Source organism: Lygodium microphyllum, chromosome 22 (assembly GCF_053477565.2).
Source record: "Lygodium microphyllum isolate KBCC chromosome 22, Lygodium_microphyllum_v1.1.10, whole genome shotgun sequence".
NCBI lineage: Eukaryota > Viridiplantae > Streptophyta > Polypodiopsida > Schizaeales > Lygodiaceae > Lygodium > Lygodium microphyllum.
In genome coordinates, this window is record NC_141156.1 from 57,746,963 (window position 1) to 57,759,668 (window position 12,706).

The 12,706-nt window shown below is 42.4% G+C and overlaps 1 protein-coding gene across 2 annotated transcripts in view; it reads right to left on the reverse strand.

Moving 5' to 3' along the window:
- Positions 1-1,082: 1,082 nt before the first annotated feature.
- LOC148017186 (P-loop containing nucleoside triphosphate hydrolases superfamily protein) overlaps positions 1,083-12,706 on the reverse strand; it is a 63,665-nt gene continuing 52,041 nt past the window's right edge. Inside the window, exons 14-15 of one of the 2 annotated variants that reach the window (XM_087663071.1) lie at positions 1,353-1,558; positions 1,083-1,235 (exon numbers count right to left, since the gene is read on the reverse strand). In XM_087663071.1, the coding sequence (XP_087519197.1) occupies positions 1,125-1,235; positions 1,353-1,558 (317 nt within the window). In that variant the 3' untranslated portion in view covers positions 1,083-1,124. Of the gene's footprint in view, positions 1,236-1,352; positions 1,559-12,706 lie in introns of those variants that run through there. The other variant, XR_015687887.1, reaches the window with a different exon arrangement.

Sequence of the window (12,706 nt, forward strand, 5' to 3'; positions counted from 1 at the left end):
CATGCAAAACACCAGACAAGAGTTTAAAAGAGCATAAGCATTAGAAGACTTTAAGGTCATTATCTCGTATAGGATTTCTTATAGCCATAGTAATTCATTCCAATTCTTACTAATGGCACTCAAAAGTGGATTAAATTGACATCTTGAATTATACCATTTTGCCCTATGCACATTTGACCGACTTAAAGAATGTTAATATCACTTTCTTCTTTATTCTCTCTTTCCCCATCATATATCCCCCCCCCCCCCCTCCCCCCAAAAAAAAAAACCATTAAAAAAGAGCAATAAACCAAATACTCCATTCTATGTACAAAGCCTCCTCATAATGTACTTGAATGAATGTATTTATATCTTATGTCTATGCTGGAGTGCAAATTTGAGCATTAGAAAGAGATGTCATGCTTGTAATTGGATCGCTTCTTAACACTTGTTAACCTCACTTTAGTACGGCTCACGTATGACCATAACCTGGTATTAGTAGTTGTTTGCCGTATACTCGAAAAAAAGATGTTCTAACGTCCCTTTTCTTTCCTTCATCCTTTCATTGGGTTTCACAGAGCACTGTAAATAGCTTATGCATCGTTGTCACCACCAGGGTCTTGCGCCTGGTCTCTATGGAGCACTTCGCTAACTGGGGTCCTTTCTTTGTCAACCGCTGATCACTCTGGTTCTGTCTTTAAAGGTCCAAGCCGGCCCAGGTTGTTTTTCCACGAGTAATCTTGACAAAGACCCATTGTCAGGTTTCTTACGATCGCGAGATGGAAGGATTGCATTGAGATCTTGAGAATGAACCCAATACAGGGCTCTGACTGTTGTGCACTCAAATGCCTAATGGCTGAATTCTGCTGCAAAGATTGAGAATGATAATAGTCTAACCAAAAAACTCTCTCTCTCTCTCTCTCTCTCTCTCTCTCTCTCTCTCTCTCTCGTATATACACACCTGTGCAGAACCCAGAAGAGCCTTCTTTTGAATGTCTAAGACTACTCTCTTTTGTCAACTTACGTTGTATTTGCACTGCTGCTCCTGTCATGGCAGCGTGCTCCTACCCTGCTTCTGTTACATCTTCCATCTACCAATATAAGAACTTCCATCTGTTGCACGGACGTTCAAAGTACACAATGTCCTACTTGTGACGTCTATGCTTCTTTTTATGTTTGGAAGCCTTGCCTTTCTCTTTCTTGCGACCCCACAGAGCACTCTTAATGCCACCATGTTCTGATTTTCCTTTCTTCGCCTGCCCAAACAAAAACCAGAAAAACAAACAAACAAGCCCCAAAAATCTCATCAAAACAAGCATTATTATATTACCTATAATATTGCAATATGTGATAAGAAAACGTTCTCTACTCACATTGACTGCAAAGGTCTTCAGAGGATCGTCTGTCCTGAACCTTTTTCTCCTTTTGTGTCTAGATGCTGTCTGCCCAATGGCCGCTCTTGCGAGTTTGACGGCCTTGCTGGCAGCCTCAGTTGTAGGATCTCGCATATACTCAGGAACAGTCTTCAGATGTGCCATAGGTTGCTTCTTGCTAAGAACCTTGTCGTGTTTCAGAAGATCTGCACAATATACAAGGATTTGCCTGTTAACTTTTAAGTGTTTATAGACAACCAGTAATACTGCATACAGATTCTTCAAAATTCATGGACCTTGAATGCTTGTAGACAATCAGGAACATTTTAAATAGATTGTTTTAAGTGTCTATATCCCTGCAGATCCAATGTGAAGCTCGCTCTCATATTCCAACTTATCTGTTTGGCAGGTTCGTAAGGTGAAAACATAGTGGCAACATAGGTTCCCACAGAAAGTGTAAAGTGGGCAGAACTTGTGCACCCTATCCAAGCAAGAGGCATGCAGTGTGCTTGATATCAGTGCACTTTGGGTCAGTTAATTTGACTAAAGCATCCATACCGGTCTCTGCTCTCTTTCTCTACAAGACGATAGCTTCTTTGGAGATGCTAAATGGTTGCATTTCGTACCAGGCTGCTTTTAACAAAATTGCTCCCACATCTTGCCCTAGCAGTAACATGTATCAGGACGGGGACAGGGATGGGGAATGAGACCGCAATACACACAGCTAACATGTAACTTTCATATTCACAAGACCTATGCATCAGATGTGGTTGAGTAAAGATGTAAGTGGATCGTACTATCACAAACATGTGCGCGCTCACACACAAAGATGTGAGTTTATACATTTCAAAGACTCTGCATGCATCCTTTTTTTTCTTTTTGTGGTGGGTGGGGTGTGTGGATGCTGGTTTGTTGTTGGGTTGGGTTGGTGTGTTGGGGTTTTTATATGTTGATGTCCCCAACAATCAAAAGAGACAACAGATGGCTGAAGAGAATGAAGCGATAAAATTTGCATTAAATCTGAATCCTAGTTGTCCACGTCTGACAAACGGGTCAACTCGTCTGATCCGTCCTGTCCAGGATAACACGTCTGATGGAAACTGTCCGACTGTTTCAAGTGCCTCTTTGTGACCATTTGGAGTCACTTTTGGGGTAAATTGTTGGTTGTTGTTTACGCTTCCTCTCCACAACACACATGTACATACCCCAATAAACTCTCTCTCTCTCTCTCTCTCTCTCTCTCTCTCTCTCTCTCTCTCTAGCAATATATTCTCTCCCTCGCTAATTTCAAATTCAAATATCAAGCTCAACTTTTAAGCTCTCTATTCTCAAACTCTTGTTGGCTATTTGACTCACACCTCACTTACGCCTATGCTCATATGGGAGTGTCGGTAATCAGTAGGACACTAGGGCACTTTTTACTCTCGGTAGGAGAGGTTTTTTCCCCCAGACTTATAGTCTTATTTTCTTATGTGCTTATGTTACACACTTATGGGCACTTACCGTGTTCGGGTGTGAACACCCCCTACAACCCTAAGGTTTACCCTAAGGTTTAAGGGTTGTACTTTGTACTTTCATTCTACACTCTTTCAATCTATTTTTTTGGGTGTCATGCTTCACTCTGTCTCACTCACTCTCACACTATCTACTGCACTCTCAACTGCACCTCGATCCTCTCACCCCTCACATGTGGTATCAGAGCTCAGCTCTGAGCTCAGCCACCTGTCTGCAGTCTGCAGCCCCCAACTGTACCTTTTGCCCCAGCCGCCAGCTCCCGTCACCAGGTCTGCAGTCACCACCAGCTGCAGGCACGCCTCCTCTGCCCAGCGCGCCACCTGTCAGCGTGCGCCAGTACTGCCTGCGCGCGCCACTGCCCTGCACGAGCCACCTGTCCGTAGGACGCCGCCTCCTGTACCTGCAGCAGCCCACCACCAGGTTCACCAGCCTGTTCCTGTGCGCAAACATTGCCTCGGGATCCGTGCCCGTCGTCAGTCAGCTGCAATCATTCTGCAGAGGTAACATTTTGCATTTTTTATTTCAACACAGGAGTTCGTGCAGCAGCAGGATCAGTTTTCTGCATTGGGACATGTGCTTGTGTCTGTGACAGAGACACATTAAATGCACATTCTGGGGTATTTGTGACAAATTTTTTGGCAGAAATTTTGGGGATTTTGACATTACAGTGTTGTTGAGCACTGTTTGCACCTTGGGAAGCGTGCATTAGAGACAGTTCTTGACAAAGTACACCCTTGCACATTAATTGCAGAAGTGTGCTTGCTGCAATTTCTGGAAATTTGCAGATTTCCAGCCCTTGCTGCTTTGACATTGCTCATTTGTCTTTGGAAATTTGTCATCATGGCAAATCAAGGAGGTGATGTATTTACCTATGTATCCAAGGAAGACAGATTGGATGGAAACAATTATTCGCTATGGTCATTCATGATGAAGAATGTATTAGTGGCTAAGAATTTATGGGATTATGTCAGTGGAGAGGAAACTAGACCGGGAGTTGTAGCTCCCGTTACTCCTCCTCAAGGGGCACGTGGACAACGGGGACCTCAGCCCGCTCCACCTCAGCCACTTCCTCCAAGAACTGCAGCTCAAAAAGCTTGGGATACACGACATGCATAGGCTTTGTCGCTGATTGCTTTGGCAGTTCAGCGGTCCATCATCCCTCACATTCATTCAGCATCTTCTTCACGAGATGCATGGCTGACTTTGGAGCATATGTTTGCAGGAAAGAATGAGACTCGAATCTCTTTCTTGAAGAAAGAGTTAGAGACTTTAAAGATGAATGAGGGTGATTCTATGCAGGATCACTTGAATAAGATTCAGGACTTGCGGAAGCAGCTCATCAATGTAGATGAGTACTTTTCGGATGCACAGTTGATATCCACCACCTTGAATTCCTTACCTCCTTCGTACTTGTCTTTTCATATTGCCTTGAACCTCACCATGAGGATTACCGAGCACCCACTCACTTTTATTCAGCTGGTTGGATGCTATAGTCTCTGAGCAGGCTTTTGTGGCAAGACAGAAAGGCAAAAACAGCAAGGTAAAAAATGGTCCACAAAATTCTAGTACTTCTGGCACATCACAGAATCAGACACAAGGAGGCACGCAAGCTAAAAAGGGAAAATGTCATTATTGTAAGAAGCCAGGCCACTATATCACTGAGTGCAGGAAGCGCATTGCCAAAGAGAAGAAGAAGGAGTCAGGAATGTCTGTTTCTACTACTCCTTCCACTGCTAGTGAGTCCGCGTCCTTTGTTGTAGACAAGGACTATTGTTTTTACACTTGCAGTTATGACATCTCTTGGGCTGATAGAGCACTTAGCTCTACAGAAGATGTAGACACTTGGTTCTTTGACAGTGGTACTTCTAGGCATATTACATCTCGCAAAGATTTGTTTACTTCAGTTAGTGCACCTCCCGCTGGGAAATCTGTATAGTGTGCCAATAATGCATCATACCCTGTTCGTGGTATTGGGGAGATTCAGCTCACAGCCATTGATGGCTCTATTCTCCGCCTGTAGGATGCTTTGTTTGTACTTGGGATCAAGAAGAATTTGCTATCTATTTTCTCTTTGGCACGTTGTGGTTTGCAAGTCACATTTGATGATGACCGTTGCATGGTTAGAGATAAAGAGCGCATGACTTTGGTCTTGACAGGATCTTTGTGTCATGGTTTATATGAGTTGGATGCTCTTTCAATAGATCAGTCGGCATACTTGACATCCACTCTTACTCCTGCTATGATACAGGCGGAGTTATGGCATGCTCGTTCGGGGCATGTAAACTTCGGCAGCTTGATGCTTTTGGAGCGTACTCACATGCTGGATGGCTTACCTCTCTTGGAGAGACCTCCTGAGCACTTATGCGAGGAATGCATTTTGGGGAAAATGCATCGTTTCTCATTTCCCCGTGATATTGCTTTCAGAGCAACAACCAGATTGCAGTTGGTGCATTCAGATGTTTGTGGGCCTATGCAAACAATGTCATTGGGTGGTTGTTACTATTTTGTGACATTCATTGATGACTTTACACGTTTTTGCTGGGTCTACTGTTTGAAAAAGAAGCTAGAAGTGTATGATGCATTTTTGGCTTTCACTGCACTTGTTGAAAATCAATCTGGATGCAAAATTAAGACCATCCGTTCAGACCGAGGGGGGGAATACATGTCCTCTATGCTGAATTCTTTTTTGAAGCATAAAGGCATAGTCCATCAGTACACTACTGCCTATACTCCACAGCAGAATCGGGTAGCAGAGAGGAAGAGTCGGTCACTCATGGAGATGGCCAAATGTATGCTAAAGGCAAAGAGCTTGCCTCATAGTTTTTGGATGGAAGCAGTCATGTGTGCTTGCCATATTTTGAACAGATGCCCTACCAAAGCCTTGAAGACCATCACACCTTTTGAGACTTGGAACAACCGTAAACTTTCTGTTGGCCACTTCTGTACCTTTGGGTGTCTTGCCTATGCCCATATTCCACAGGTACTTAGAAAAAAGTTGGACAACAAGGCTGTTAAGTGCATTTTTATGGGATATAGCAGTGAGAGCAAAGGCTACAAACTCTATGATCCCGTTACAAAGAAGATTTTTGTCAGCAGGGATGTTGTTTTTTATGAAAAATCAGAATTATCCTTGGCTGGTTTGGACACATATCAGGCTGCCCGTGATGTTTTTGAAGGGCTGCTGCCCATTACTTTTGGTGATTCAGCTGGAGCTTCAGAAAATGAACCTAATGTTCAGCCAGCTGCTCCTATGGAAAGTGCAGAAATTCGGCCATTGGCTGATCGGAATATTCAGCATAATGCTGAAACTGAAATTCAGCAAGAGCTTGCACACAGTCAGGAAGCTAGACAGATACCTAGATGGTATTTGCAGACTATGCAAGATAGTCATTTGGATGCACCCATGGCTCGTCGTACTAGAAGGCAAACTCGTTTGCATGATTCAGCACATACCATGGAGTTTGTTATGGTAGCAAGTACTTTTGATAATGAAGAGCCTGAATGTTTTGAGGATGCACAACACAGTGTGCATTGGATGGCAGCAATGCAAGCTGAATTAGATTCTATCACTAAGAATCAAACTTGGGATTTGGTGTCTTTGCCATTTGGGAAGAAAGCCATTGGAACGAAATGGGTCTACAAACTAAAAAGAAAAGCAGATGGATCCATTGATAAATACAAGGCACGGCTTGTAGCTAAAGGCTACGCACAGAAAAAGGCCATTGACTATGAGGAGACATTTGCTCCTACTTCCCGTATGACGACCATCAGGTCTATGATTGCTTTGGCTGCACATTATGGTTGGAAAGTGCATCAGCTGGATATCAAGACTGCATTTTTACATGGGGAACTTCAAGAGGAAGTTTATGTACAGCAGCCCATTGGTTTTGCAATTGAAGGCTCAGAACATTTGGTTTGCAAGCTCAAAAAGACACTATATGGTTTGAAACAAGCTCCTAGAGCTTGGTATGCAAAAATAGATGCTTTCTTGCTTGGTCAAAGGTTTCTAAACAACTCATCTGAGTCTACCCTTTACGTATGTAAAGAAGGGGAATCTATGCTGATTATATGTCTTTATGTTGATGACCTTTTGCTCACTGGAACACATGCTGATCAGATTTCAGCATTCAAACAAAATTTGCAGCAAACTTTTGACATGTTTGACTTGGGAATTTTGCATTACTACTCGGGCATCCAGTTCATACATGATGCTCGAGGTATTGGGCTATCACAGTCAAGGTATATTGGGCAGCTTCTTGAGAAGTTTGGCTTATAGGATTGCAAGCCAGTTTGTACCCCCTGCAGTTACATGCTTACAGTGATTCTGATTGGGCTAGTGATTATGATACACGTCACTCCACTAGTGGCAATTGTTTCTTTCTTGGCTCTTCTTGCATTTCTTGGCTTAGCAAGAAACAATCCACTGTTGCCACATCATCATGTGAAGCTGAATACAAGGCAGCTTTCACTACCACAGTTGAATGCGTATGGCTTAGACGCTTGCTAGCTGATCTGGATGTATCTGTTACGGAGCCTACTCCTTTGTTCACTGACAGTCAGAGTGCCATTGCAGTGGCACGGAACCCATTGTTTCATGCCCGCACGAAACACATTGAGATCCATTATCACTTTGTCAGAGAGAGCCTACATGCAGGTGATATCAGCCTTGTCTATTGTCCTGCCACCAGTAATGTGGCAGACATCTTCACCAAAGCTCTTCCTCATGACAAATTTGAAGCATTTCGCGATGCTTTAAATTTGATATCCTTTGGTGGCGGATGATCCTTGTACTCTTGATCACTCTTCACTCCAAGGGGTTTTGTCGGGTATTTGACTCACGTCTCACTTAAGCCTACGCTCATATGGGAGTGTCGGTGATCAGTTGGACACTGGGGCACTTTTTACTCTCGGTAGGAGAGGTTTTTTCCCCCAGACTTATAGTCTTATTTTCTTATGTGCTTATGTTACCGTGTTCGGGTGTGAACACCCTCTACAACCCTAAGATTTAAGGGTTGTACTTTGTACTTTCATTCTACACTCTTTCAATCTATTTTTTTGGGTGTCGTGCTTCACTCTGTCTCACTCACTCTCACACTGTCTACTGCACTCTCAGCTGCACCTCGATCCTCTCACCCCTCACAACTCTCTCTCCTCAAGCTCTCTAACCCCACTCCCTTAAGCTCTCCTTCTCCATCTCTCCACCCTGCCTCCACTTTCAAGCTCTCCATCAGTGATCTTCTCTATCCTCAAGCTCTTAACATGTAAACTTCTAGTATAAAGTCTCTAAATGTTTAAAGTGTATTACTTTGAGTCCCAACATTCAGTTTTGTATTAAATTTATATGTAAAATTTCTTTCATCGGACATAGGTCCAAGATTTATTAGTCTGATTAGTACCATACTAATATCGGACAGTACTAATCGTACACCATCGAATGTGGCAACCCTGATCTGAATGAAGGCTGAATACAATGGCAAACTGATCACTCCCCAGACACAACCCAAGTCATCAATGAGGGCACTAGATTCAGGTGGGTGGGTGGGTGTTGTGTGGGTGTGACGTGTGGAAAATGTGAGAATCAGTTGGCTATGGACAAGAGAGAAATGAGAAACAGTAGATAGTAGGCAGTGTGAGCTGAAGAGAAAATAGCTCGAAAGAGAATGGCACAATGAAAATATGAAGTACAACTGAAGTCTAAGGTCGACCTAACCAACCTCCCATACCCTAATTAGAATTGAACTAACTTAACTCTAGAGCCTAGTGTCACCACATTTAAAGTCCTAAGACACACCGCACTTTGACACTTTAATAAGTGTCCACACACCACATGAATTACATTGGGCACTGCCAAGAATTGGCAAATTCTAACAACCCCGTGCAATGCTAATGTGACGAAACACAAGGATCATCAATCATCCAAGGGTAATAAGTTTAAGGACTTGTAGAAAGCCTTAAACTTGCAAAATTTTCCTGTGTGGAAAGAAGCATCAAGCTAATCTCTCCAACATAAGATCTCTCTCTAACATAGTGGTAGTAAATATCAATGTGTTTCATGCAAGTATGAAATACAAGATTTCATGCTACTGCAATAGCACTCTTGATTGTTTGAGAGAATTGGTGTAGGAGCCTCCAACAAAACCTATAGATAGCTAGCAATCTACACATCCATACACAATCAACTATTGTTGTGAAGGTCGTTGTGTACTCAACCTCACAAGACAAGGTAGCCACTATAGGTTGTTTTTTTAACTAAGCCATGAAATGCATGAACGGCCCAAAAAGAAACAATGTCCACTAGTAGACCAAGTATCTAAGTCTCCAACAATCTAAATCGTTATAAGAAATAACCGTGAGAAAAGTAGACCAAAACTTGTCCACATAACTAGTGACCTTCCCATGCTCTTTCTAGCCTAGCCAATCCCACTCCTTCTTGACATCATTCTCAAAATCAAAAGGCAAGAACTGAGCATAAAACTTCTTCTTGAACTTTTCCCAAGTCGTAGGTTTCCTTCCCTCCAAAATGAGAGTCAACCACCAATTGCTAGCCGTATCTTTCAAGTGCGTACCTACCTGCTTGAGCTTGGACTTTTCTGAGAAATTACCATTTAAAAAAACAACTTCAAATTGTCTGACAAAGACTAGCGCCTTAGCAAGATCTTTCTTACCGGAGTAAGAGTCAAACTTTATGTCCTTATCCCCAAGCTTGAACTTGAAAGTCTGTGTCTTCTTAAGCTTGGTCCTCTTATGGTACCTCTTTGTCTGTTTACGGATTGCACGAGACTTATAACCAAGAGAGTAAGAACTAGAAGATGAGGAGGAGGAGGAGGAACCTAAGTAATCAGGGTAGTAGCTAGTTGCTGAGGGAGATGACTTCCTCCTTATCCGCCTCACTCGAGGTGAGGTCTTTTTACTCTTCTTGACCCGAAAGTCTCTCTTTCTTCTAGGAAGCTTCTCAGCAATTGGATGCTTTGCACCTTTACCATCAGTTGGTGCAATGGTGTTTTCTCCAGTATCACCATCTTTTGGAGGATTTGGTCCTTCATAAGTAGCTTTTTCCCTTGTCCTTAAGTTGTCAATCAATGGGCGTACTTCGGGAATCTCCAACAAGCTATGATACTCTATCAATTGAGCCTGTAATTGCTCACTTGTAGACACTTCATCAATTGCCATCTTTACCTTCTTCTTGCAAGGGTCGCCTTTACTTTGAGAAAAGCAAAGAGACCTACTCTAATACCAGTGTCATAAGATCCGAGATACACGCTCAACCTTCTTATATACTTAAAAGATATACGGTAAATATTATGCTCGCACAGAGAGAGAACAGATGAGAGAAAAGAAAGATGTAGAGAGAAAGAGAGAGAGATAGAGAGATTAACAAGACAGTAGGGACTGGAAGATGGGCATGTTCCCCCCCTCTCCCCTTCCTATGGAGTATAATTATATTATTGACAAGGAGCAAGCTCCTTCGTTACACATAAACCCGTTCTTAACTTGTAGATCTTGGGAACAAGATCACGGTTCTTTGCACGGTACACAACCGGCTAACACTTGCACAACTTGAAAGTTGGCACCCTTTGATCCTTCTTGAGTCTTTTCTTCTCTCCTACACAATATGTGTAGGGATCTCCTCTTGGAGCTTGATTCGCCAAAGCTTCCGCAACACTTTGTGCGACTCGAACCGCCTTTTCTTCTCCTCTTGCATGCATGCAAAGTGATGCTTCCTTCACCTCATCCACACCCAAGGAGAGCCTCCCTTTTATAGGCTCCAAGAGCTTCTCTTCTTGGAGAGAGATTTGAGTGCCAAGATTGAAAAGGTTGATCTTCATGCAAGACATGGCTGTTCTAGGATCTACTCCGCAGCACCAAGTTTGGAATATCTCTCTGTGCGTTGCTTGGATGGAAATACGTCCAATATAAAAGTTGTAGAGCTCGCCGTTTTTTATAAGCCACGCAGGCCATTTTTAGAGATCGGCTTTCTATCGTGAGATATTTTAAAAATAGATTCACCATGTCTATTTTAAGAAAAGCAGCTTTTTAAACTCTATTCTTAACTTATGGTCCATGCAACCACCTTGAGTCATAAATAAGGAGAGTTCATTAGATTGCCTTTGGCCTAAACCTTAAGATTGACTTCCACACAAAAGCTTGTGTTATCTTAGAACTTAGCAAGGGAAAATTACTTCTCTCTTCACTTCCAGAGGATCACGTCTCTTACCTTTCTTTGTGAGAGAATTACCTCTCTAATCTTTGTTAGCAAAAGAATTACTTCTCTCCTTAAATCATTAAGAGAGAAAATACCTTAAACCTTGACTTGTAAGGGAGAGGATGACCCCAAATGAATGCAATGCTCATTACACACAAGTAAACATTCCCAGGCTTCCTCAGATGCACACATAAATACATATACACAATGATGATGCACTTCTTCTTCTTAGAACTCAATCCATCTTCATTTATGAGTAACTCCTTGGTTCTTGTGTACACTCTTACACTTGGTAGACACTTGCTTCCCCCTTCATAACTTGTACTGCCTATACCAGATATCCTCGTCACATTGCTCTGATCACTCCATTAAGTGATAGACTAGGAATACTGGTCTCTAAATGGTCTCATGGCCATGCTAGATCATCATCCACACTTAAAGAAAAGTAAGTCATTAATTTATAGACATAAATTTACTAAATAGAGAATGCATAATAAGCAATCAATTTAAGAAAAGTGAGTCATTAATTTATTGACATAAATTTACTAAATAGAGAATGCATAATAAGCAATCAATTTAGTAACAGTGACTATGCCCCCTTTGGCACTCATGTCATAAAGCCAATCCTGTTGATAGGTCATGTGAGAAGAGGCTCCATTGTCTACGAGCCAAGGCTTCTTCTATGCAGAGAAAGGAAGAGTTATATCCTCCTCAACAAAGACATGCACAAAAACAAACTCCGTCAGAAGCGGGGTGGCTTTCGAATCCTTCTCCTTTGACTTCAAATAGAGATACTCCTACCAACACTTCGCCTCGCGATGAGAGCCCTTACTACAATGTGGACACTTGGGCTTCTTCTCCTTCTTCTCATCTATCCTGTCCTCCTGCTTGTTTTCCTTAGCCTTCTCCTTATTATTTCTCCCTCCACCTGTGTTTGCAGTAAATGCCTTAGGGAAGCCAAAGCCACTGGTCCCAACCTCTCCAAGTCGCTTGTCATGCTCCAAGACAAGTAGTTAAAGCTCCTCCCACCATAAGAGTATCTTACAGATCCACGATGTGTTAAGGCTAGTACAAAAGACATCCAACCAATGAAACGCTAGCTAAGTCAAAAGGATCATAGACATGTCTACTAAGGATATCATCCAACCAAGAGAGACAAACTCACTTCTCATGTCCTCCATCTTATTAATGTGCTCCTTCATGGAAGAGGAGTCATCAACACTAAGCATCCGCAACTTCTTCTCAAGGGAAATCTTGTGGGCAAACATTTTGTGTTGATACAAAGATGCAAGCTTCTTCCACACTTCCAACGTGTTCTTCAACCTACGAATATGCAAAGGAACAAAATCCTGCAAACTCATAAAGAGAAAGGATCTTGCTAGTGAGTTGAGTCAATCCCACAAGGCTACAAGGTCCATAGAAGTCCCATCTATGGGATTCTTCTTACAAGCTCCTAAAGATCAAAGGTGTCGAGTATACACTCCACCTTGCACGAGCACAATGAATAGTTTGAAACATCTAGTTTTTCTTCTTTGGGTAAGGAAAGTAAAACAAGCACCTGCATTGAGGATATCAAGGACAACATCTTCACTACAAATAGAGCCTTCTATGACAAATGAATAGAAGGGGAATGAGC